This window comes from Gymnoscopelus braueri (assembly GCF_963280865.1).
Source record: "Gymnoscopelus braueri genome assembly, chromosome: 5".
NCBI lineage: Eukaryota > Metazoa > Chordata > Actinopteri > Myctophiformes > Myctophidae > Gymnoscopelus > Gymnoscopelus braueri.
The window spans coordinates 44,100,843-44,128,674 of NC_137606.1; the positions used below are offsets into that span (position 1 = coordinate 44,100,843).

The 27,832-nt window shown below is 43.3% G+C and overlaps 2 protein-coding genes across 2 annotated transcripts in view; one reads left to right on the top strand and one right to left on the bottom strand.

The window, feature by feature from the left end:
- The window catches only part of aamdc (adipogenesis associated, Mth938 domain containing), a 282,823-nt gene that overhangs the window by 170,829 nt on the left and 84,162 nt on the right, over positions 1 to 27,832 (bottom strand). The window lies entirely within an intron of this gene.
- On the top strand, positions 24,839 to 25,825 carry LOC308085922 (etoposide-induced protein 2.4 homolog; the record flags this gene model as incomplete). The annotated part of the gene is made up of 1 exon (XM_080429237.1): positions 24,839 to 25,825. One exon carries the CDS (start codon positions 24,839 to 24,841, stop codon positions 25,823 to 25,825), a length of 987 nt encoding a protein of 328 aa, XP_080285363.1.

Below are 27,832 nucleotides of genomic sequence, written 5' to 3' on the forward strand. Positions count from 1 at the left end.
GGGTAGTGAAGACTGTGGTTGTACTGGTCAGCTCCCAGTGACCAACAGTAGAAGACTGTGGTTGTACTGGTCAGCTCCCAGTGACCAACAGTAGAAGCCTGGTTGTACTGGGCAGCTCCCAGTGACCAACAGTACAAGTATGTGGTTGTACTGGTCAGCTCCCATTGACAAACAGTGGAAGACTGTGGTTGTACTGGGCAGCTCCCATTGACAAACAGTGGAAGACTGTGGTTGTACTGGTCAGCTCCCAGTGACCAACAGTTAAGACTATGGTTGTACTGGGCAGCTCCCAGTGACCAACAGTTAGACTGTGGTTGTACTGGTCAGCTCCCAGTAACCACCAGTAGAAGACTATGGTTGTACTGGTCAGCTCCCAGTGACTAAAAGTAGAAGACTGTGGTTGTACTGGTCAGCTCCCAGTGACTAAAAGTAGAAGACTGTGGTTGTACTGGGCAGCTCCAAGTGACTAACAGTAGAAGACTGTGGTTGTACTGGTCAGCTCCCAGTGACTAAAAGTAGAAGACTATGGTTGTACTGGTCAGCTCCCAGTGACTAAAAGTAGAAGACTGTGGTTGTACTGGGCAGCTCCAAGTGACTAACAGTAGAAGACTGTGGTTGTACTGGTCAGCTCCCAGTGACTAAAAGTAGAAGACTGTGGTTGTACTGGGAAGCTACTAGTGACCAACAGCAGAAGTTTATGGCACGATCTTGCTGTAAAGTATCAATATTTTTCTAAGTAAACTTTCCCTGGAAAGAGAGTGATATATGAAAAAGGATACCTATCAATTTCAGTTCCAATTTCAGTCTTTACTAATAATGCATTTTATTTGTCACCCAGTTACGTAAGATACTGGTCTGTAATAGGCTTCTAATCCTGTTGTGTGTGACGGTCATATGTCACCCTCCCTTCTTCTAATTCCATGTCCATCTGGCTGTGAAATTACATTCCTCTCTCTCTATCCCTCCCTCTGTCTCATTAAAAGTGTTAATTACTGGTTATCTAAGTCCTAAGCTCACTCCTTCATCTCATGGCTAATATAACCAATTGGTTTTTCGGGTGGTGCGTGGCGTGTGGAGGCCTAGTGGTGGTGTCTGGAGGGTGGGGGGAGATTGGAGTGTACATATCTGCGGTCAATTCTAAACCCTCCTAATGTGGTTGCGTAATATTCAGTGGTGGAAAGTAACTAAAGTACATATACTCAAGTGCTGTACTGGTAATGTAAAAATTTTGGGGGGACTTTTACTTTACTTTATTTCCTGTGTAGGCCTACTTTGTAGATTTAGATTATTATTGCAAAACATCTATTAACCAATTAAGCCTAATTTATACTTCGGATGCGTAGTGAGCTTGTAGGTTCGCTATTTTCACTATTCAACAACAACGTATCAACGATTTTTGACAATGTTTTAAATAATAAAGTTTTTTTTAGGAAATGCAAAAGAAGAAAAGTAAAGAAAGATGGGATATTTACTCCCATAAAAATGTGTTCCTGACCCATTGTCTGGGAAACGGCATGCTGGGCAAGACCTAGCCGGTTGAGTGTCTAAACGGAAGGACGGAATTTGGTGGAAGTACCGCCAAAGGAAATGGCGCTTTACAAATCTGTTTACATTCTCCGTCAATGAAACGAGTGGTGTTGGTCAAAAAAGTGTATTTCCGGGGGAAATACGTAAGACGGAAGTCCCAACCCTGTAGACAGTAGACACTCTGCATTAGGTCGTGGCCAGGCTCTTCTCTTCGCAGATGAGTAAGGCTGGGAACTAGGCTAGGGAAACGGTGGTACAGAGTACATTATCACCTCCATAGAAATGGAATTACGTAATCCCTCTCCTCTTTATGTCACCATATCATCCCACTCCTTGTAATGTCACATAGTGTGTGTACTGTACATGTACTTGCACTTTTACATGCGTGTACACACACGCACACACACACACACACACACACACACACACACACACACACACACACACACACACACACACACACACACACACACACACACACACACACACACACACACACACACACACAGCTTTCGAACTTGTAGATCTGCTACTTTTGCTATTTTCTTATTTGAATCCTGAAAAGTAACAGTTTTGGACATATGAGGTTTACACACACACACACACACACACACACACACACACACACACACACACACACACACACACACACACACACACACACACACACACACACACACACACACACACACACACTCACAAGGTAACGGAATGGACACATTGGTGTGTGAATGTGGGAAAAAGTGGGGACGCTGGCGTCGACTGTTCGCCGCTCCACCTCCCAATGCCCCCCCCCCTGTATGAATGAATGAACCATTGTAAAGCGCTTTGAGTAAGTTTGAGTACTTAGAAAAGCGCCATATAAATGCAATTCATTATTATTATTATTACACAGGTTTGATTCCCGTTATAGACTTCATAAACTAAAATAACACTGGACACTGACCCCATTCCTCCATGAAAACACACACACACACACACACGCACACGCACACGCACACGTACACGTACACGTACACGTACACGTACACGTACACACACGCACACATGCAGAGGCTGGTGCAGTGGGTAGAGTAATGAGGCTTGATTCTGCTGAGCTGGCAAAAAGAGAGAGAGAGAGAGAGAGAGAAAGAGGCAGAGAGGGAGAGAAAGGCAGAGAAAAAGAGAAGGTGAACGAGATGGCAGAGGGTTGGAGGGGAGAGAGAGGGAGATGAATAAAGAGGAGGGGATGAAGAGAGCAAAAGAGAGAATGGAGGAGTTTGAGATGGAGAGGGTGAACGGGTATAGGTGGTGAGGAGAGAGAGAGACACACCTAGAGAATATGCTTATGAAAAATGTGAGAGAGAGAGAGAGAGAGAGAGAGAGAGAGAGAGAGAGAGAGAGAGAGAGAGAGAGAGAGAGAGAGAGAGAGAGAGAGAGAGAGAGAGAGAGAGAGAGAGAGAGAGAGAGAGAGAGAGAGAGAGAGAGAGAGAGAGAGAGAGAGAGAGAGAGAGAGAGAGAGAGAGAGAGATGAGAGAGAGAGAGAGAGAGAGAGAGAGACTTATTGATCGGGTGTGTGACACATTAATGACTAGGACAAAATGTATGTCCAGGAGGATTTAAACATGTAGAAAACAAATGGGAGAAAAAAGCCTGCAGAGGAGAGAATAGAGAATAAAACAGTAGGACAAAACGTGATGGATATATTCCATTATTTACATTCCCGTGGGGAAAAAAACTGTTGCTTATTTGTGGTTCATTCTGATCACTTGAGACTAAACAGGAGTTTCTCATTTTCATCTCCAGAATCAACTCTATTGTCACATCACAGGTTTACAGGTGTAAAACAGTGGGGAGATTAGTTTTTGTGCAAGCTCCATCATTTTTGTTATTTCCATAAAAGAGAACGGGAAGAAGAAGAAGAAGGGGGCGAGGGGAAGAGAGAGAGATCAACAACAACAAAAACTATTTATCTACAGGTTTAAAGGATGGTGTCAGGTCATTCCACATGTTGGTGGCAGAGCAGTAGAATGAGAACTTTCCCAGGCTTGTTCTAAATTTAGATGGTACCAGATCATGGTCGCTCCCTCTGGCGTTGTGGCTGTGGGTGTCACTCACTTTGGAGAAGTAATTAAGACAGGTATGAAGGTATTGAGGGCACTGTCTCTGTGCCGATTAATTACATGGTATGTACAGCAGGCTACATGTATAGAATGTACAGTATGTATGGTCTATAGAACAGTGATTACCATATAGGCCTCTAGGTACGTACGTTCTCAGAACACACCTAGAGGCCTAACTGGTAATGACACATTCCTTATGCACAGTCCAACAGGTACACTGGCTGTTAGCAACACAGACACAATAGAGTAGACTGACAGTCTGATGTTATCTTTAAGCACAGTACTGTACGTAATAAGTATCATTGTGTCAGCTCATTTGGTGACGAAGATGAGACACGTACTGTACTGTAGCTCATGGAATAACAAGAATGTAATCAGTAAAAATGCGAATGGGGTGCACCGCTTTTACTGCACCCTGTTTATTGGGGATCAACATTTCAATTGAAACATTTATTATGCATCATACATAATTGTTTGTGGGTCCAAATTCAAACCATATCCACCTTTGAAATCCAGGTCTGGGCCAGGTTGTATACAGTAAGTCGTTTTAATGGCCTTATGAGAAAGGAACACTTTTATCTTCTTTAGAGTACAGGGATCTGTTGTCTGAAAGATCACAGCTGTTGAAAGCAATACTTGCCGTACTTGCTAAATCGAATGGTGGTCTGCATTATTAAACTTGGGTCCATGAAATAAATAAATAAAGATTGAGAATCATTGCGGTAGATAGAATAGAATGGGGAGTGGTAATAATGTTTTTACAGATGTAATCAGTCAGCCAAATTTACTACAGAGTGTGTCTGTCTACATATTTAGCAGCTGAGACATTTTCTCCCCACATAGAAAGGACTGTTTCTACCACTACATAATATATCGTTGCTGTCGGCAGAAACATCTTATCTCCACTTTTTGGTAAATTCATGCCCTATTTTGTCGTACGATAGGGACACGCAAAAGTAACAAAGATAGATGATCTCTAAGCTCACAATGTGTCACGGAAACAAGCACTTTGGGCTTTTTGTGTTATCCTTTTAGCACCATCGTATAATCGTACCACTGTACTATTTACAAACTGTTAATAATGTATTCAATCCATCACACTGCATTGTGAGCTTATAGATCCACTATTTTGCTATTTTGGATAATATTTTGAAAGTGAAAGTGGTTGAGCTTGCAACTACACATACCCACAGGTTCTTTTTTCCATTTCCTGAAAAGGTCCTGAAAACAGTTTTGGACATATCCACTCGACAGCAATGTACAGGACATATTATGCCCTATTATTCTTCGTCATACAGCAAAATAGCGAAAATAGCCAGGCTATTTATTTTGTACTGTTTTTTATATATTGTTGGAAAATGTTCCCCTATAATGACATGCCCAGAATAGGCACACCTCACCGGGTTGAACATATGGTTAAACTTCTCTCAGAACTTAGTTTCTCACAGAGTACAGCATAAATAAGATTCCCTGATGATAAAGTAAACGCATTGTGGCCTCTCTGGGGAGCCGGTTCAGCCCGTGGCAGCCTGTTTCCAGGCCCAGGCCCAGTCCACTCAGTCTGTACTGTAGCCTACAGTCTGTACTGTAGCCTACAGTCTGTACTGTTTCTATCTGTCATGGCAGTCAGTGTACTCTCTTGTTTAGTGTCAAATATAATTCTAGTTTACTTTGTGATTTGGTGATTTTTGTTCCAACATTTGATATCGTCTCTGTCGGGTGGAAACCTCATACTGTATGTCCAAAACCTTTCAGGATTCAAGTAAAAAAATAGCAAAAGTTGCAGATCCACAAGCTCGAAACGCGTCCCGCGTTCCGAGCTTGTGGATCTGCTACTTTTGGGTGACGCTGCAGTATAATCAAGTGGGGCATTAATTTATGAAAAAAACACAAAAAGTAAAAAATATGGAGATAAGAGGTTTCTGCCCGACAGCAACAGTGAATCATTTGTTTATAATCTGTTATGTTTTGTGGTCATTTGGTCGGTGCAGTCTGTCTTGAAGGCCTGGTGTGTGTGGGCAGAGCTTCAGGACCAGCTGACGGAGGAGACTCTTATCTTGGCACTGAAGAGCTTTAGTGGTACCTGGTCTGGAGGAGTGGAGGAGGGCACTTGATTGGTGCTATTTGTAGAATTCGATGGCGTTAGAATTTTACTTACTAAAAGGGCATCGGCCAAATTCTGTGTCACCGGCTTGCAGCTACAGTCGGGAATAGCACAATCCTGCATGCAGGGCTTCTAGCGAATGTATTTTGCATCTTCGCAATGTTTATCTTTACAATCCTGGCGCGTGTCATTCTGCTAATAATGTGTTTTTGTTTGTAGACTGGCATAAGTCTACCATAAGAAAAAAAAGTTTTGTCCTGCTGTCTTTTCTGTCCTTTATTTTCTCCTCTACAGACTTTTTTTCTCCCATTTGTTTTCTACATGTTTACATCCTCCTGTACATTTGTCCTTGTCATTAATGTGTCACAATCAATAATTCCTCCACCTCCCTCCCTCCCCCCTCTCTCTCTCTCTCTCTCTCTCTCTCTCTCTCTCTCTCGTGGAAGAGAGTAGGACGAAAGGAAGAACAAACAGTTCCTTCAGAGTGAAGCAGACGGGAGAAGGAGGGCATGGGGAGAGCGCTTATTCCCAGTTCAACTGTTGTGTTTTGACTTGTACATCTGTCAGCGACCACGAGAGAGCCTCTATGACACTGTTGCAGCTCTCAGTCTGTGTCATGGTGTACTGTGACTTAAAAAGGTTGAGCCGCCATTCCCCGTGGTACGCCGACCTGTTGTGATTGATCGCCCCATGCTGCTTCAGTGAACCGTATGGAGGGAGTGAGAGAGAGAGAGAGGGGGGGCAAGAGGTAAAGACAGAGAAACTGGAAAAAATGCATACCTCTAGGAGAGAGAGAGAGAGAGAGAGAGAGAGAGAGAGAGAGAGAGAGAGAGAGAGAGAGAGAGAGAGAGAGAGAGAGCGAGAGCGAGAGCGAGAGAGAGAGAGAGAGAGAGAGAGAGAGAGAGGGAGAGAGGGAGGGGGGGGGCAAGAGGTAAAGACAGGGAAACTGGAAAAAATGTATACCTCTAGGGGAGAGTGTGTGTAGTGTGAGTGTATAGGTGTGTGTGTGTGGCTCTGCATTCACAGGTGCATACTTGTGTCCTCTGTGTCTGTAGGTGCCCATCTGTCTTGTGTGTGTGTGTGTGTGTGTGTGTGTGGTGTGTGTGTGTGTGTGTGTGTGTGTGTGTGTGTGTGTGTGTGTGTGTGTGTGTGTGTGTGTGTGAGAGTGGTGATCGATCTAGGTCCATATAGAAAGCAGTGAAGCATGTGGTCCCCTGGTGTCATTGTCAACCATTACATAACATTCTGCTGCAGCACAAGAACACTGCAGAGGACCCCCCCCCCCCACTCACACACACGCACGCACACACACACACACTCACACACGCACACGCACACGCACACACGCAACTCAATTGAATTTCTCACAAGATGTAATGGTTGATGAACCCAAGCATCCCTTTTCTGGGGCAAACATTCGGCAAAAAGGGCAGAATAGATGGTTTCTTTTCGGGGAGTAGATTTGGTGTAGAGGGAAAAAAGGATAATAGCCTGTTGTACCACCGTCGATTCAACCTCCAACTCACTTGCACCCAATATAGCGAGTCACAGTTTACCCAGAGCAGGATATCCAGCGAAATAAAGGCTCCTCTTAAAACTGCTTGTTCTCTGGCCTCGTGCCAAGTTTACCTAACTGTAAAAAAGTGTTTAATCCCAGAGCCAGTGTTTCAGACCCTCTTATTATGAGCGCCAATGCTATGCAACACTTCTGGAGAGAAGAAAAGGGTATGGGTTCACATTCCTCTCTCTCTTTCTCTCTCCCTCTCTCTCTCTACGCACACACACGCACACATGCAATTTCAGCAGCGATTATGCAAAGTAACCCTAACACAATAGTACTGGTAGCTAGAATTTGCTGAGCAGCATACCAGCTGCAGGGGACATTTCCCAACTAATGCAGAATCATCATTTCTCTTTGAGTAGAATGTATATCCCTCCCAAAAAAACATACAATACTTTAGTATTTATAGACTACCTGCATGCTTGCTTTAATTGTCATATGTACCTGCCTAAGTACATACATAGTAATTCAGAAGGGACTGATACATTCAATAAGAACAAGACATAATACACAACAAAATAGACAAGTTATCTATGTGCACACCCGTCCATGGCAAGCATGACACATTCTGTTAAGCCGTTGCTTGCATTCAGAGCTCTCACCACTGAAGGAAATGAGCTGAACCTACTGGTATATCGTCTCTGTCGGGTGGAAACCTCATATGTCCTAAACTTTTCAGGATTCAAATTCAAAAATAGCAAAAGTAGCAGATATATAAGCTCAAAACGCATCGCTTTGTGCCGCATGCCTTTGTGTGACACTGTAGTGTGATCAAGTAGGGCATTCATTTTATGAAAAATATATGGAGATAAGAGGTTTCTGCCCGACAGCAACGATATGCATGCATGGATGGAGACACCTGCCACAAAGTAGAGCAGCAATGGGCAACTCAATGTCTGGATGCTATTCATCCTGAATAATTAATCAGCTTTCTCGCTGATTCTTTCACATCAGTGATTCTCAACCTTTTTCAGTTCAAGGACCCCCAGGCCAGTTTGATATGCATTAGGCCATGGATCTCCCATTTGATGCGATTTTCATCTCTGGGACCCCAATCTGTACTGCAAAAACCTCAGTATTAATTTAACTGTACAAAGTGCACTGTCAGAGTTACAGATCCATATGGGGTCCGTTTCCATTTAGTTCCTAACTATCAGTCATTTAGCTGGGGATCCCCTGGAACTGCTGGGGGGCGGCACCTGTCAGCGCGGAGTGTTGGGCAGGACTCGGGAGGAGTAGGACAAAGGCCCTACGTCCTCTCGGTGGGGGCTCCTCACTGGCAGGTGAGTCATTAGGATACAACAGCAGTGACAACACAGAAATGTGTGTGGGGAGGAATTAATTGGCATAACGACAAAAATGGCTGAGAAAAAGGGGGTACAAATAATTGGCCACTCTAAAAAAACAAACAAAAAAACAATGATAATGCTCGCTGTCTCAACAACACAATCCATATCAGACTTGTCTTCATGTTTAGCGTTCCCAGTAGGTCAATGCTAACTGCTAAACAGACAGGAAGTTAGACAAATCGTGAAATTTGCTTAGACCCCCTGTAATCAGGCTTCCTGTATTGGTCATGAGTCATGACTCATGTACAAACTGTGATGACAGGAAGAGGTGTCAGAGTGCAAGAGAGCTCGTGAATTGTATTTGCTTGGACACAAGAAGTCAATATTGCCTCAATCAGAATCAGAATCAGAATCAACTTTATTGTCACATCACAGGTTTACAGGTGTAAAACAGTGGGTGAAATTCGTTTTTTGAAAGAAAAGGGAAGAAGAAGGGGGGATAAAAACAAACAAATTATCCACATATTTACACATAGTACCTTAAGTAAGACTTAAGGTGCGCTAAGTACCTGAGGTAAGATATAAAGGTGTGTCAGCCTATAGCAGAAATATACTGTACATGATATGCTATGGACATTAGTTAAGGTGCGAAAACAAAAAAACTGTACATGCATGGGATTAAGGTGCAAAGTGTCAGCGCATGTTGACCATATATTCCACATAAGGTAACTGACACTGGTATAATCCGCAGGTACACGTCCATGAGGACAAAAAAAATAAAAACCATGACGGAGCAGAAAAAAGGTCTCCATCTTTGCAGTCATTTTCCTCTTCCACACTCCCCTTTCTTCTCCTTTTACAAACACCTGTTTCCTCCTCTATATCCTTTGCCCAAAGCATTGTCTCCACATTATTTATTGATGCAGATCAACTGGTTGTAGACGTTTCTATTCTTAGAGATCTGAACTGGTGCAGTTCAGTTGGCAGTAGAGTTCTTTATACTCCTGTATCGTCACCTCGCTAAAATAAAGTTTGTCAGAAAACTGAAAAAACTGTACCAAAACAATTGCTTAATCATTTCACCCAAAACGTTTATAACAACATATGACTATTGACATACAAATAACACGGTCTGTCAGTTATGTAACATAAGAGGATTAAATTACTTAATTTGTGTTTTGACTTGCAATTGTAAACCTAACCACACATTATTTCTGGAGTAAGTGACTTTGGGCCAACATTTTCTTTGCCGAATTCACCCCAAAAAATGGCCCAAGTCACATTGTCTTTGACTTGGGCAACATAAAATGGCCTACTGTAGTTCACACTCTTGACATAGGCCATTATACTACTGGGATGGGAAAAGCATGATCTTTTCAATAAGGATATAAGCGATTACCAGAGCCAGTGTCATGAAGAGCTGCTTTAGGCAAAAATAACATTTTGCAGGGGGTCCCTGGCTCAAGATATTTTTAGATGGGGGTCTGCGGACATACATATTAATTTGGGAGTCCTTGACATGAAAATGTTTGACTACCACTGGTTTAAACAACATTTAGGAAGCAAGCCCATAGTAAGCAGACATGGCAACACTGCTTTTTTTGTTTGTTTGTTTAGTTTAGTTTTTTGTTGAGTTTTTTTGTGGGCACACTGGCAGTGAGCACACTCTGTTGCTTGCTATTAGTCATGGCTGCCAGTTCAAACCTGATGTTGTGTGGGAGTTCTGACTGCTCCAGACCATACTGTGCTAGCTTGCATAACATCAAGTCTGTACATTCCATCAAGGGGTTATCCTCCATAGAGGATGCTACAATCTCCAACTATTTAAATGGAGATGACTGGCCACACAAAGTCCTAGATCCACATGAGAAGCCATGTGGTTATTAGACAGGGGTCTTGTTTTCATGAACATAAATGATTTTCCACTTCAGTTTGTTTGAGACTGAATGATAATCCTAAAGTATTGAGTTTGGATAGAGCCGGCCTCTTACTCCTTTTGAAAATTTACTTCACTGCATTAAAACAGATTAGTAGATCTTGGCACATTCCATGATGTTATTATAATTTGTAGAGGGAATATGTGCTTGCCTTGGTGCTGTACATATAGATGTGTCACAGTCTGACCTGGGAGTGGGTGTGGGTGTGTCTGGATCTGGTTCCTGCCAGTGTGACCACCTGCATTCACTCACCTGCAATCATGCCTACAGTACTTAAGCCTCAGTCTCTCTGTAGTCATTGCCATATTGTCTTGTGTTTCCCAAGCTCTCAAGCGTTGTTCAAGCCAGGTTTTTTGCCTTTACTGATCTCTGCTTTGTTTTCTAGACTACGTTTTTGCCCAGCCCTTGCTGGTACCTCTGCCATCGCTGACTGCCCCTTTGGATTTCGACCCCTTGCCTTCCATAGTTTAGATTTTTGCCTGCCCCTTGCCTGTTTTGACGTTTTGAGAATAAAACCTGTGTGCCTTTTGTGTCTGCATTCTGAGTCCTTTCCACATGAGATGAGGATCCAGGCGAATTTGCCAGTCTTAATTTCCAAGGGGCTTGTTATGAGAATGCATGACTGTACTGTAAATCAGTTGTTTTTATCCTTAGCACATCAAGGTAAACTCCTTCTAACTCATGTGAAGAAATACAAAAATGTATTAAATGTTTTTTGTTGATAATAATGACCTTTGCCTGGTGTCACATCTGATTATTATGCTGATCAAAGTTGTATTCTTATTTAGTCGTATTGATTAGATGATCGATTATCCAATCAGCCTAAATGTTAGTGTGCGCAAATTCCTGTTTTGTCTGCAGATTTTAGTTTTTGTTTAATCACTTCCAATTTCACTTGTTAATCCTGTATCCAGTGTGGGGATTACGGGCCCTATTCCCAGGGACATTTGAACAAACCACTAATTAGGGATTTCGGACTAGGCAAGAGGCGTTTCCCTGCAAAATTCGGTATTCTATGGCACCCCCCTCACCCGCCAAACACCTGAGCTACCCGTTACATTATGCATAGGTGTGGTTTGGGCGTTACAATGATAAAACCAATCACCGTGCCAGAAGCCATTGCCTTTAAGAGAAGACTGCGCTAGCCGTCATCCCGATCCAATATATGCTCTAGCCTATCTACCTGTCTGCACTGTTGCCTGGTCTGATTATTATAAGCCACATTGGGCTTGTTTTCCTTCTTTTTTTTTTTTTTATCCAAATACATTTTTATATTAATTTGTAGCCTATTGTGTTCACAATAAGCTTGTCATATTAGTCAGATCCGGAATAGTATATGAAAGCCATTTAAAATATGTATACTATTGGTACACACTGGCTGCTCCCAAATAATTAATTACATCATGTTGCGACAACGCTCCTACGTGGTACACAGACAAACAGTAGCACATGGGTATAATAAATTGGACAGTTTTAGGAAAGGTCTATAGCCTATGTAACTCACGTTGGCTGTTATCGTTCTATTTCCACCGTTCTAATGGATTCCAGGGGTGTGTAAACATCTCTGAAGTTGCTCCATAGTTTCCTCTGAAGTGACGCAGTTAAAGTTAACTTACATCCATATTGTCCCCGTTATCTTTCATCATCCACCTTTGTTCAGTAATCCCGAACAGAGCTAAACTTTAAGTTTACATCAATCAAAGCCTCTCAAACCCAGACACATTGCTGCGATGCGTATGTGCGTCGCCTACCTACCCAAAATAACAGACATACAAGCTATCAACGGCGCTGCATCATGTCGTGTCGACAGCTTACAGATCTGTTATTTTGGACAGCATACAATGAGGCGCGCGCGCCACGGAGTAGCCTATCACTAAACCAAAAACATTACATTACGTGGTCAACAACATAGCCTACTAGACATGTAACTTGCTTGGAGCTTTTAATGCAGTGGTTCTCAACCTGTGGGTCGAGACCACAATGGAGCACCCAACGCCTGGCGAGCTTGTAGATCTGCTATTTTCACAATATTTATCTGTGGAACCGAGTCAAACAAAATGGGGGGGTCCCCAGTTCAAATATGGTTATTTTGGGGGGTCATGAACGTAGCGTTTACGCGGGGAATATAATAATAATATAGCAGGCTAATATATATAATATAGGCTATAATATAATATTCACCCGCACGTCCCGCAGCATGGGTTTAATGAGACAGCAGCCAAAATGAAAATCACACTATATGATCCGATCATCTTATAAAAAAAGTGCTTAAGATTTTAGCCCAAACCCAACGGGACCCGACCCGGCCCGTCGGCACCGGCTGAGCTGGGTCTACGTTTTTTTTACATCCAAATAAATTCACATATTAATTAATTTGTAGCGTAGGCTATTGTGTTCACAATAAGCAACTATATATATTAGTCAGATCCCCAAGAGTATATGAAAGCCATTTAAAATAGTTATATATTCCTACACAGCTGATGCCAAATAATTAATCAACAGGGCAGCGCAACGCTAAAGTAGCCTAGGTCAAATCAATCACTGTCTTGTCATGACGCAGCAGTAGAGAGCTCCCTTTAAAGTTTAAACCATAACATGACATAAATAATGGATCTTCAGAGCTTTCTTCATGTCTTTTTCACCTCAAAGTAAATGTTGGATTACTTCTTCAAATGAAAGCACAGGCAGCGGCCAGAAGGTAACATTGAATGTGATTTCTCCATTGCAAAAATGATTACGGTTATTCTATGAAACATATATTTCATAGAATAACCATAATCATTTTTAAAATGGTTATGGGGAAGTGTATATATTTATATAGCCCTATTTGCTCCAAGCTGTTTTTTAAATAAAATATAGACTGTTAGGGTAGAATGACTCCTGTTCTTAACAAATTACCAAGATTTAATGAGAAATAAGGCTTCTTTAGAAAAATGACTGACGGGCTGGGCTGGGTCTAATTTGTCAATTATTAGTCGAGCCAGGCTGAAATATTTAGGGGATATGAAAGCTCTAGTTAGTAGTTTGAAGTGCTCATGTGGCTAGTTGCTTCTTTTTGTTTTCATAGACCTGCGGACTGCGGTTGCTTATTTCTCTCCAAGGCTGGCAACATGGCTCATGGTCCAACGCACAAAGCCATTGTAGTGTCTGTGTGCACTTGACGGGTGATTTTATAAACCAGCGGGTGCTTTTAGAATCCACTATCCCCCCTCCCCAAGCCGTACCCATGTGTGGGTTGAGAATTTCAATGTGGGGGATATAGCAGCAACACGCCCACGGGCACACCTCCACGCGCAAATAACGGCGTCGGCATAATGGTGACGGGTAGAGCAGGTGCTAGAATAACCTATTGGGGCGGCGCAGGTCCATTATCCCGATTTAACGGGGAATTTTTCGCCACAGAATGGGGCCGTACATCTCCACACTGGCCTGGGAACGCAGAGGAAGTGGCTAATGTTGCTCAGGAGAGGAACGTCTGGAGCTCTCTGCTGGAACGGTTGCCCCCGCGACCCGACTCCGGATAAGCGGTTGAAGATGGATGGATCGATGGATCCTGTATCCTGTATGAGTTCTCTCTCCTGATTGGATGAAATTTGTATTTTGACCTGAAACTATATTTTCTGTTTACTAAAGAGCTGGAGAGACGGGGAAACCCCTGTTAATGAACACTCTATAGTCTATAGCATGTGACAACTGTAACAAAATAGTAGTTTGCACCTCCTTTAAGTTTAGTTTAATGTTATGCACATTGTAATCGTACTCAAATGAGAAACTTCTGTTTTATCATGGTGCAAATCAACTACAGCTTTATACTAATAATTGGGAATGGCTACAAAACTGCAAATCCAAGATTTTATTCATTCAAGTAAAAAGCTACGTGCATTTATCACTGCAAACAACTTGCATATATCAAGCAGAAACACAACCAGGAATTTGCACTGGTTGTAGTTTTACTGACTGTGTAGATGCCAACTAGAGCAGTGGGGTTCTCAAAGTGCGGTCCAGGGACCCTCTGTTACTCTTGAGATTGTACAAATGTTCAATGTCAAAGTTATGAGGGTCTTTGAAATAAAAAAGTTTGAGAACCACTGAACTAGAGTAATGGTAAATGGTGCATTTATATAGCGCTTTTATCCAAAGCGCTTTACATAGATTGTGCATTACATTCACCCACACATTCATACACCGACGGCGGAGGAAACCATGCAAGGCACCAACCTGCTCATCGGGAGCAATTAGGGGTTCAGCGTCTTGCTCAAGGACACTTCGACAGTAACTCTTCTGGGGGAGCCCGGGATCGAACTGGAAACCTCACGGCTTCCATCCAGCCGCTCTTTCGGCCACTCTACCCCTGAGCCACTACCCCGGCAGTGGCAGTGAGTAACAGCACAGTCCGGTTTAGTGCGCAGCAATGGTCTGGTCGACCTCCAGACAAGCAGTTTGTATGTTTGATGAGTTTTCTGGTCTAAAATGTTGTCTTGGTGTGTTTTTTTTCTCTTTTTCATTTTAAGTCACTTACCTTGCAGGGGACAGTTCCAGTGGATTCGGTACAGATCTTCTTGTTGGTGATATTGCCGAACCATTCGTCCCTGCAGTCCTGGCTGAGAGAGAGAGAGAGAAGCCTGCTGGAGCCTAGTCAGTGCTATTACCAGCTGGTTAAAGGAAAACAGGATTCAAAGGTCAGGTTTGAGCTTTAAAAGAGTAGTTCACCCAAAACATGACTTATTTTCTATCAATTACACACCCCATGAAGCCTTGAATTCACAGATTTATTTTAGTTTTTGTCACATTCCTGAGCCAATAATTTGATAACCGGCGGAGTCTATCTGGTAGAAGACTCAAAGAGTCTCCTACTGAGCATCCACCCGGTCATTGAATTATTGACTTAGGAATGCGACACAAACAAACAGAGAAAACCGGTCAGAAGTTCTGAAAAGGTAAAACTTTTTTTTCTTTGTTGCAAATGAGGTGGGGCTGCTTACTGTAACTCAAAGTGGTGAGACAGCGTGAGTTGCAAAAGGCTCAAACACTGGAAGAATTGTCAGTGCATGGAATGAATGAATGACCTTCAGTCACTCTTCATTTGAGCAGTCACAATAAACATGTTTTCAATTCAATTTTGGTGAGCCTTTTATGAGCCTCAGTGGAGTCTGCAGTGGTAGTAGCTGTCCCAAAAGCTGATTAGTGACCTACAGTATCCACTTTATTTAGCAACTTATATAATGTTGAAAAATAAGGACAAGAAAATAAACTTTTCTTGTCCTTAGGCCTCATTTTTGGAAATCATACCATACAGTATGTGGATAGAATATACTACATTTAGTGCAAAGGGAGACATAAAGCTTGACTAGTGTACCTGATCTTGCAGTGGGCAGCCGTCACAGCCCAGTTGTCGTTGATCAGTGATCCGCCACAGCGGTGAGAGACACCTCTCTGAATTTACATTGTTTTATTAGCAACTGTATAGGACTGACCTTACCTAACGCACAATTAGCCTCAGTAATTCAGCTGCTATTATGAAATGGCAAAACATACCTTCCCCTCTTTCCCTTTCATCCAACTACTCCCACTCACCCCCATGCATGCACTCACACAATCACACACGTGCACACACACGCACTCGCGCACATACCCGCACGGCGCACGCACACATACACTGAGCAAAAAAAATAAGATACAGTATACAATGGGGAATTAATGCTATTATTGACAAAAATAAAATGAACACAGTAGATTCACGGATGTGTCTATAATGACCGAGATGTATTAGTGAGGGTGCAGACTGACGTTCTGAATGTAAACAAAACGTTGCTGTGTGTTTTAGTAATAATTACTAAAATAAATAATCATCTTTACCAAGGTTTCCCAGCATCAGTGAAATAAGGAGAAGTCTCCAAGTCAGCATAGCAGACTTAGCAGTGACAATACTGGCTTTAATAGAAAACGTATAATGTGGGCTGATCAAACAGACAAGGCTCTTAGTTTTTCCAGGGTTTCCTAATACATGGCTCTGTGCAATCTGCATGTTGAAAGAGAGAGATTTCAGGGAAAAGATACATGCAAACAATCCTTGCATTATGTACGGTACTGTGTGCAGTTTCATTCTTATTGGCCAACATCGTTCTTCAGAATCCCAGCAAAAGACACCTTTTTGACGGACCAACAAAGGAATTCCAGACAACCACAGGCATCCTTCAGGGTGACACACTTGCTCCTTTTCTCTTTGTCATTGTCGTTGACTACGTCCTCAGGCAAGCCTTAGACACCATCGCCTCCAAAGGTCTCACAATAGGCAGAAGATCTGGTCGTCAAAGTCAGAAGTGGCTGACTGACCTTGACTACGCGGATGACATCGCATTGATAGCTGAACACATATCCTCGGCTCAAGAGCTTTTAACATCACTAGAAGTGTCAGCAGCCAAAGTGGGCCTTTTGATGAACGCCAAAAAGACAGAATGCCTGCTTCTGAATGAAGACTCTGATCACCCAACCATCTGCTCCATAAACGGCAGTGACATACCTTGGATCGTATGTAGTCAGTAGCAGAAAGGACTTCCTGACTAGGAAAGGTCAGGCCTGGAGTGCTTGCAATAAGCTACATCAAATATGGCAGTCAGACATCTCAAGAACCACCAAGATCAACCTTTTCAAAGCCTGTGTGGAAAGTATCCTTATGTATGGTGCCGAAACATGGACAATGAATAAGGAGCTACGGGATCGTCTGGACGGAACATACACAAGACTCCTCATGCGTGTCCAGAACCTTTCATGGAGGAACCATCCCACTAAAGCTCAGATTTATGGTGGCATCCCCTCCATCTCAGTTGTTGTGGCACAAAGAAGACTCCGCTTTGCTGGACATTGTCACAGAGCAAAAGACCAGGTCATTTCGGATATTCTTCTGTGGAGACTACCCTGCCCATCAAGAGGAACCAGACCACTCACATTTCCAGATGTTCTGAGTAGAGATACAGGACTGACTGTGAATGAACTTGGGGTGGCAATGAGCAACAGAGACCAGTGGAAGCAGCTTGTGTCGCAGATCTCGAGGGCACTCGAATGATGATGATGATGATTGACTGGAAAGAGGCAGAGGAGGTGAAAGGGTGAAAAATCAGTTGATTTCAGTGGCCACAGAGGCCTAATAACTGTGTTTGTTGCCTCTAGGTCACACTGACCTTCCCTAATAAGTTTGTTTATTGCCTCCTGTTTCTGATTGGGTATTGCTTAATACTAGTTACTCTGATCACAGGTACTCCTCATTTAATGAAGCTATATATACCAGCTGTTACTGATTGCATTAAGTTCCAGTTTTGACCTGGCTGGGAGTTTGTCAATCTCCCTCTCTTCAGTTTACCGTGTGTGACAGTACCCTTTATTTGTTTGCTGTGCGTGTATGCACAAAGGTATGTGTTTACTAGAATACTAGACTTTGCAGTTTGTTTTCTGTGTAGTTTATTAGCATTGTTTGGATGTTACCAGCAAACTGTTTGTTGTACCTCATCTTTAGTCCTATGCAGTATGTATGCATAAGTATTCAGTCTGTTTTGCGATATTAATGTGAATCTGACAGAATATTATTATTGTCCATATGTTAGTCCTTATTATATTTGAAGCCGATTGTTTTACATATTTAGTAAGATGTATGTATGTTGTATGTTTCAGACCACAGCTTTAATAAATCTCCTCAACTGGGAAAGTTTGGTTCCTTCCGTGTCCTCTAACCGGGACACACCTCCATACCTTGCGCCACTCTAAACCACATTCCCTGGAGACCCCCGTCTCCTTTACATATTGTTAATGAAATTGTTGTGTGTGACTGACGTTATGAGGGAGTAAGATAATTGTTTTACACTGGTAATGATGATAATTGTAAATAATAGAAGGATTTAGAATGGCGACAATACTAATAATAATAATATAGAATGTAGGCTATCCCTTTTATATACTTTTCTATCTGAACCTTGGTTCGAGAGGAGAGGAGAGGGCACAAACAAAGAGATAAATGGAGTCTGGTCCTTTCTTAACTGTTCTTCTCTGTAGTGAGAGAATATTGTAATTTCAACCATTTCTAACCATTGAAAGTTGGTTATCTCTGCTCTTTTTTTAGAGAGAGCAGAGATATTGTTAAATACACACACACACACACACACTCACACTCACACACAATCGCGCAACTCCTTAGCTAGTCTCATCAGGTAGCATTTCCTCGACTGTGACAGAAAGACAAGAAGATGACACATTACTTTATGTGCCTCCCCCCTGTCTCTTCCCTCTCCCCCTCTCTCTCCCCCTCTCTCTCTCCATTTACCTTTTCCCTTTGTCTATTTTTCTCCATTACATCTCTCTCTCTCTTTCACATACATTTACCTGTGTATCCCTCTGTCTCTATGTCCCTCCATTGTCCTCTTTCTCTACCTCTCTCATCTGACCCTAACTCTCTACTGGGCGCGCACACACGTGCTGACCTCACAAACATGCACATACTGTACATACGCATTATGCAAATCCTAAATCGGCACACGTCCTCTGGCACACAACTTCGGGTCCGGGGACCACCAGGGGTCCAAATGGACCCTTACGTGTCTGTAACTCTGAGATTGTACACTCTCAGAGTTAAATAAACACAGCGTTTCAAGCTTATAGATCTGCTACTTTTGAGGCTTTTGTGTGACGCAGTGTAGGATGATCAAGACCACTATTTTACCTACAAAACACAAAAAGGTGCAATATGGAGATAAGAGGTTTCTGCCCAACTGCAACGATATAAAACTGGGGGTCCTTGAAATTGACAAGGGTTGAGAATCACTGCTCTGCCTCTGGCTCATACATTGTATGCCTCTCTCTGTCTCGCTCTCTCTCTCTCCCACGCACACGCACGCACACACACACACACACACACACACACACACACACACACACACACACACACACACACACACACACACACACACACACACACACACACGCTGTCAGTTCCACTCCCCCTTCCCAGAGCCCACCCCCACCACTCTGTATAAGTGCACCCAGTGTGCTCATATATCACTGCATCTCATCTCACAGTGTACTTTACACATTTATATTCTAGACATTCAGCTGACGTGCATATGTCCCTGGGCGACGTACAACCAGTACAACCATGTAGCATAATATCGTCTCTGTCGGATGGAAACCTCATATGTCCAAAAGTGTTACTTTTCAGGATTCAAACTCAAAAACTGCAAAAGTAGCAGATCGACAAGCTCGAAACGCGTTGCTTCGGGCCACGCTTCGTGCTTGTGGATTTGCCACTTTTGATGCTTTTGTGTGGACGTTGTATGATCAAGTAGGGCGTTAATTTATGAAAAAACTAAAAAAGTTAAAATATGGAGATAAGAGGTTTCTGCCCGACAGCAATGATATTCTTGCAGTGTCACGCGTTACGGTGTTACGGTGGAATGCTTGGATTTTTTTTTTCTTTCTTTTTTTACACGCAGCTCATTCTGTTCTGCTTCTTCAACGTGGTGCCCTCTAACTGCGGTAGTGGTGGAAGAAGTAGGCTACTCAGATTTGTTTAATAGTTTAAAAAGTTGCACAATATAAGCATAGCCTACTTTATCGTCAATTTTAGAATAAATGGGACCATAATTTAGCAAAACGCATATCATGATGATTGAAAGGAGACTTTAAACTAGCGACTGGAAGCATATAGTATTTATGACAATTTTTTGCGAACGCGGAACGCCGCGCCTCCGCCCAAGTACAGCTTACTATGAAACCGTGCTCGGGTTGTGTGTGTGTGTGTGTGTGTCTCTCTGTGTCTCTGTGTCTCTGTGTGCGTGCACTGCCTGTGTGCAGCCGCCAGAGTGCGCCAGAGTGCAAGAATGTAGACAATGCTCTGATTAAAATGCACAACAGCCTGCAAACACACACACACACACACACACACACACACACACACACACACACACACACACACACACACACACACACACGATGTCAATGTTCTCTCCCCATCACGGTGAAATAACACGGATTACAAGTCCGTAAATACACAATATTTTCGAGCTGCGTTCGCTTCCAGCGTTCGCGCGTCTTACTTGTATTAAGGTAAGAAAATCTAGTCTAAAGTTTGTCAAAAATCCATCCGCTTACAATGAGAGAACATTCTTTCTGACACCTGCAGCCACCTACTGGCCATTTATATGAACTGTCTCTCTTCCGTATTGGCCTCATTGTAAATATGTCAGGCTGGCCCCTTGGTTTGGACATGCCCTCAGCCCTCCAGTTCCGGTGGTGCGCCTATGTTTTCATTCCGACTAGATAACATTTCTTCCACCACGGAACACTATGGGCCGCGCAGTGGCAACCAAAAAATATGACTCTTTTATCCTGAGGCTCACAAACTGATTTAGCTCTGTTCATAAACAATTTACTTAGGAATTATGTTCAATATGAGAAGGTGGCTTAAAAGAGCCATTTTGGCTGTTTTTGTTAGTCCGAGAGAGAGAGGGTCCACGGATCCATTTGGTTCCATCTGTACCCTCGCGGAGTTAAATTTAGATCGCGATATAACGTTACCGTGCGGAGACAGACGCCGGGGAGATCATTCTCACAGACAACCACACCAGTTACCAACGGTTGCCGCGATGGAGATATAACTTAACTGACACAGTATTTATAAACATACTTGTGTGGATTACGGAGACATTTTAATGAAATCTTGACGTGCGCTGTGCACTATTTGTGTCAGTCCAGGCCGCGGACCATATGTTTCGCCTCGCAGACATAGAAAGTCCGTGGAGACTAGAGCGGCTTTGATTGGTTAAAGCGCGGCTTGCTTCCGGATCTAAGGCCTGACCACTTGTAGGCCAGTGTGCATACGTACTGTACTCTCTTGGCAAGCTAGCTAGAAGACAACTTATCTAGATCCTGTCGTAAATTGCGGACAGGTGCTTTTTTATCGTGGTTTTGAATGAAGATAGGAAGTTGCACCAATTGATCTCTCTCTCTCTCTCTCTCTCAGTCCCCTTTTCTCTGCACACGTCATTAGTCTTAGTGACATTAACCTTTCCTGTGGAATAAAATGTTTCATTGAAATGTGCTGGGATTCCATTACAGACAATATAACAAAATGCCTGTTTGAATAAATAAATTAGTATATGGATAAACATCTGCGTGTGTGTGTGTGTATGTGTGTGTGTGTGTGTGTGTGTGTGTGTGTGTGCGCGCGCGCGCGCTCGCTCGTGCGCGCGCCTGTGTGTGTGTGTACTGTTGCTATGGCGACCTTGGCCTTGTTGTCCAGTGTCAATGCGTCACAATCAATGGTGCAGCGGTTGCCAGGGTAACACCGCGCGTAGGGATTACGTAAGAGGAGAGAACCCCCCTTGACTCTGTGTATCTGTTCTGTACATACTGCACGTATGTGTATGTATTCTGCACATACTGCACGTATGTGTATGTATTATGTACATATACTGCACGTATGTGTATGTATTCTGTACATACTGCACGTATGTGTATGTATTATGTACATATACTGCACGTATGTGTATGTATTCTGTACATATATGTATTATGTACATATACTGCACGTATGTGTATGTATTCTGTACATACTGCATGTATGCATTCTGTACATACTGCATGTATGTGTATGTATTCTGTACATACTGCACATATGTGTATGTATTCTGTACATACTGCATGTATGTGTATGTATTCTGTACATACTGCATGTACTGTATGTGTATGTATTCTATACTGTGTGTAAGTAATGTATGTTTTTATAAACAATATGTGTCAATCTATCTGTCTGTCTGTCCGTCCGTCCGTCTACAGCAGTGGTTCACAAGCTCTTTCATTTCCAGGACCTCCGGTTTGATATGCATTAGGCCATGGAGGCCAATTTCTCCCTTTCTGTCATACTTCGGAATTCTGTGCAATTTATTTCACGTTTTGGGAAGAATTCCTCCCTAATATAAATGTAGTTAATACATTGTGTTACAAAGAGTAATTCTGTCTCTACAGCTCCCTCATCACAGTGACAGCACAGCCTGTCCTCTCTGGGCAGCCAGGTCTGTCTGTGTCTGCCCTTCTCTATTGCCAAACTATTATCACTCAGTCTGTAGTCAATGTTTTTCTCAGGTATTTATCAGTTACTTACTGTGGTTAGGTAGTCTGCCACAGTATACTATCTGTTCAGGGCCAAATATGTTTCTATAGTTTGTGTTGTGATTGTGTAAGTTCATTCCAATAAGTGATGTATTTACCTTTTTCTTTAGTTATAATATGGTTAGGACTAATCTTCTGAGTGATAGTGTAACTGCACTGAGGCTGGCTGGGGTTTGTGATGTCAGAAGATACGTCTCTCTCTCTCTCTCTCTCTCTCTCTCTCTCTCTCTCTCTCTCTCTCTCTCTCTCTGACTCTGTCTGTCTGTCTGTCTGTCTGTCTGTCTGTCTGTCTGTCTGTCTGTCTCTGTCTCTCTCCTTCAGTGACATTTTCCACTTTATTGGCATCAAAACACAACAGGCTTTCATCCACATCACTGCCAAAATGATAGTGTCCTGTCACATCAATGTCTGTCAGTGACAGTGAGATACTGCAGTGTTTGTGTGTGTGTGTGTGAGAGTGCGTGTGTGTGCGTGTGTGAGTGTGTGAGTGTGTGCGCGTGTGGCGTAAGTGCGTACGTGCGTGCGTGTGTGTGTGTGTGTGTGTGTGTGTGTGTGTGTGTGTGTGTGTGTGTGTGTGTGTGTGTGTGTGTGTGTGTGTGTGTGTGTGTGTGTGTGTGTGTGTGTGTGTGTGTGTGTGTGTGTGTGTGTGTGTGTGAGAGAGAGAGAGAAAGAGAGATTTAGTGTGCAGTACATTGCTGTCCTCTCTCATTCATACATACATAGGTACATACATACTGTACATACTGTACATACATACATGCATGCATACACAGTTAGTTAGTTAGTAAGTTAGTTAGTTTATTTAGCTCGGTCATGATTTAACAAAACAGTTGAAAATACAGAATAAAGGCAACAAGATAACTATTGACCGAAAAGGTAGCCAAAGCTTATTATGCCCACCTTATTCATATTTAAATTAATTGTCACAATAGAAAAAATAAGAAAGAAACAAAAGAGCAAAATAAAGAAAATCAAGTAGGCTATCAACGATGCTGCAAGTCTTACATATCAGAACAAACAAAACAGAACGAAAAGAAACATATTTGGCAAAGCCAAACATGTTTGTGATGTCAGAAGATAGATGTCAGAAGCAAAAGTAGCAGATCTACAAGCTCAAAACGCGTGGCAAGTTTGTAGATCTGCTACTTTTGATGCTTTTGTTTGACACTGTAATATGATCAAGTAGGCCGCTAATTTATGAAAAAGCACAAAAAGTTAGAACATGGAGATAAGAGGTTTCTGCCCGACAGCGACGAAATGTATTTAGTTACTTTCCACCACAGTTGCAGAGTTGTGTGTGATGTTGAGCTCAGCTGTATTTTTTATAATAATATTCCCTCCAGAGGGAGTGAGAGAGCCAGGCCAGCTCATTTCTGATCAACATCTGGGTGCACATGAGTTCCTAAATATGCAACGCCATCTCTGACATGTGTCATCATTACCAAAACATGTGGCTAGCGGTCCAGGCACCTAGGCTCGCCGGATAGCGCATCGCTAGTTTGAGTCCCGTTCCCGAGGATCTTTGCTGCATGTCTCTCCCCATCTCTTTCCCTGTTTCCTGTCTGTCTCTACTGTAATCTATAAATAACGGCCAAAAAGCTCCCAGAAATATCTTTAAAAAAAAACATGTATTATTTGTCATTTAATAAAAATATATTTGTATTACTTTTAAATATGTATATGTATGCACAGTACAGTATCTATAAGTCTACAAGTATTCTAATTACAGTTTTTCTGTTTATTCTTTTACCACTTAAACCCTATATACTTATTTGATTGGGGTCTGCCAGAGGTCTATACTGCCCCCCCCCCCCCCCCCCGCCTTCTTATAATCCCCCATCCCAGATGGGGGATTATATCTCCACGCTGGCCTTGGAGCGCCTCAGGATCCCCCAGGATGGTGGCTAATGTGACCCGGGAAATGGAACTGTTACCCCTGCGACCCGACTACGGATAAGCAGTTGAAGATGGATGGATGAATGAATGATGATAATAATCATACTAATAATACTACTACTAATAATAGAAGTCAACAATGGTTGAATCGGGCTGAAACCTAGGGCCAAGCATGGAGTTCTACAGTGACGTCATCCATTATAATGACATCATGACATCACATACTATACACTAAAGGAGAGTCTGTGTGCTAGTCTTGCTGTTGAAGGATGACCGACAGCTTCAGCGACTTCCTCTGCCATGTTGCAACAGGGGTCAAGGACTCCGTTTTGGGCATTAGAACAATCTGTAAGCTGGATGCCCGCATCCAGGAGAAAAGAGCAGAGCAGCGCAGGAGAAGGCTCAGTGGAGCCCTGGCACAGAGACGACTGGCACAGATCGAAGAACGCAAACCCGTCAGCGAACCCAAAGTATCCCTTCTCATCTTTCAGTGTTGCGCGTGGAATGGAGGGGTGTTCTGGCTCAGCGTGAGTCTGTTCCATTGGGCGTTTGTCCCACTGCTGCAGTCTCTCACCGCACATGCCATCGGCGACCCCTCGCTCCACGGCAGTGTCTGGTCCTGGCTGGAGTTCATCCTCGCCTCGGTGTTCGGCGCCCTCTGGGTGCTTCCTCTGTTCCTACTCAGCAAGATGGTCAACGCCATCTGGTTCCAGGACATCGCCGACCTGGCCTTCGAGGTGTCCGGCCGCGAGGCCCGCCGCTTCCCCAGCGTGGGCAGGGTCGTGGCGGACACGCTGTTCAACCTCCTGCTGGAGACCCTCTTCCTCGTGCAGGCCGTGATCGTCGGCTTCTTCCCCATCAATGGCGTGGGACAGGCGGCCGGCCTCCTGCACACGTCTCTGCTCTACTCCCTGTACTGCTTCGAGTACCGCTGGTTCAGCCGCGGCGTCCAGATGCACCAGCGACTGTCCAACATCGAGAGGAACTGGCCCTACTACTTTGGCTTCGGTTTGCCCATGGCTCTGCTGACTGCCCTCCCGTCCTCGTACCTCATCAGTGGCTGCCTGTTCTCCATGCTGTTCCCTGTGTTCATCGTTAGCGCCAACGAGGCCAAGACCCCCCAGAACCTCTACCGTTGCCGGCTGCGTGTGTTTGCCTTGGTGGTGGCGATCAGCAACAAGGTGTTCTACAACACCATCCAACTGCAGTCCTCCTCCGTCACATCTAGGGGTGCAGTCGTTAATGGAACTAATTGATTTAATTGATTATAAAAATAATAATAATTGATTTTCAAAAATAGCTACAACAGCCAATATACAAGCTCACAACTCATTGCAATGTGAAGTGCTCTGACCGTGTAGATGATTGTGTGTGTGTGTGTGTGTGTGTGTGTGTGTGTGTGTGTGTGTGTGTGTGTGTGTGTGTGTGTGTGTGTGTGTGTGTGTGTGTGTGTGTGTGTTATACCTGTTATACTATAGATAAGTCACAGGCAGATCCACATGACTGCATCTGTATGCTTCAAAAAGACATTTTGCTGATATACGCCTTTTGAAATAAAGTATAGCCTATGCCTTTTGAAAAATGGCAATTCTGGAAATATTTGCTGATGTTATGCCTTTTGAAATATATTAGGCTACTTTTGAAAAAAGCTGGAAACCTTGTAAGATGTTATGTGAGAATCTTATTCAATTCAATTCAGAAAAAGACAAAAAAGGTGTGCCTATACTGAATCAATGTGTGTGCACCTGCGAGCGTACAAGGACACGTGCGCACGTGTCAGCCTCCGTGCATGTGTGCAGTACAATGTGTTGCTGATAAAGTGATAAAAGCATCCAATCACATCCCTCTTTCCCTCTCTCTACTGCCACTGTGACAGCAGCATGATGCAGAGAGAGAGAGAGAGAGAGAGAGAGAGAGAGAGAGAGAGAGAGAGAGAGAGAGAGAGAGAGAGAGAGAGAGAGAGAGAGAGAGAGAGAGAGAGAGAGAGAGACCAGACAAATGAAAAGGAAGATGGAGAGAAAGGCTAAAGAGAGGGAAATGGTTCCTGGTGAGAGGGAGAATAACAGGGGTTGTGGGAATATGTAGGGGGGGGGAATAGAGAGAGAGAGAGAGAGAGAGAGAGAGAGAGGTAGAGAGAAAATATAGAATGAGAGGAAGGCAGAGGGATGTATAGATAGATGATTTAAGCGTCTTTGGGTACTATATCAATTTGAGATATTATTATTATGAGAGGGAGAGACAGAGCGAGGAGAGAGACAGTGATAGAATTCACAGAGCATAATACGTATATAGAGACAGAGAGATGGATGAAAATTAAGCAAACGCGGATGGACGGACGGACACTGCAATTTCCTGGGTGTCAGTTTAACTGGGTCCATTTTTTACACACTCATGTGTTAAATGAACACACAGGCTTCCGCAGTGACAGGGAAACGGAAAGTTCAAGTGAGAGAATGAGGGAGAAATTGGCTTCACAAGAAGGTAGAAGTTTGGTACCAGGCAGGCGAGCATGAGAAAAATACAACAGAGAGAAACCGGGGGGGCATTGAAGGAGAAATGTTCGTCTCTTTATTAGCCAGAAATGCCAGTGGTCAACCCTTAACAGATTCGGGACCGGACCTGGCCCCTGCTTGGCCAGCCGTCACAAATGGGCCAGTAGCCAGGCCTACAGTGTGCTTGTGGAAAGAAACAAACAATGGAACTCATAATTGAAGCTTGCCCTCTCCAAAAACTGAAAGGAGGATTATTATTATTAGTCGCCCTCCATACAGCAGATCAGGAGAGGAGGCAACTGCTTGGCTCAAGGACTTTGCATTGGCTAAATAAATAAATTAAACCAATATCCTGCATGTTGCTGCAACATGGCAAGATATTATCGACTTTATTAATGTAATCAGCGAAGGCAGGATCCAGGCAGACTCTTGGTTCATAGTCATATTCTTTGGAAATGGATGAGCCGCAGTGTACCTGCTCAAAATGACCTATATGGCTGAGCATATTGGTATGGTTTGCGTGTGACATGAGCAACCATAGAACTGAAACAACATGGTAGCCACTAGCCATCACAGTACCATAGAGCCAGTACAGCCATGCACTGACTGATAAAAAACAATGTAGGATAATAATATGGGAACACCCCCACAGCCCCACTTTCAATTCACCCCGCAAGGGGTGTAGTTCCAATCTAAACTATCTTCTGTCTATTTAGCTGTTGTTAGTTGAGCCGTCGCAAAGTAATAGTAATGAGGATGAGGTCGTCTGTT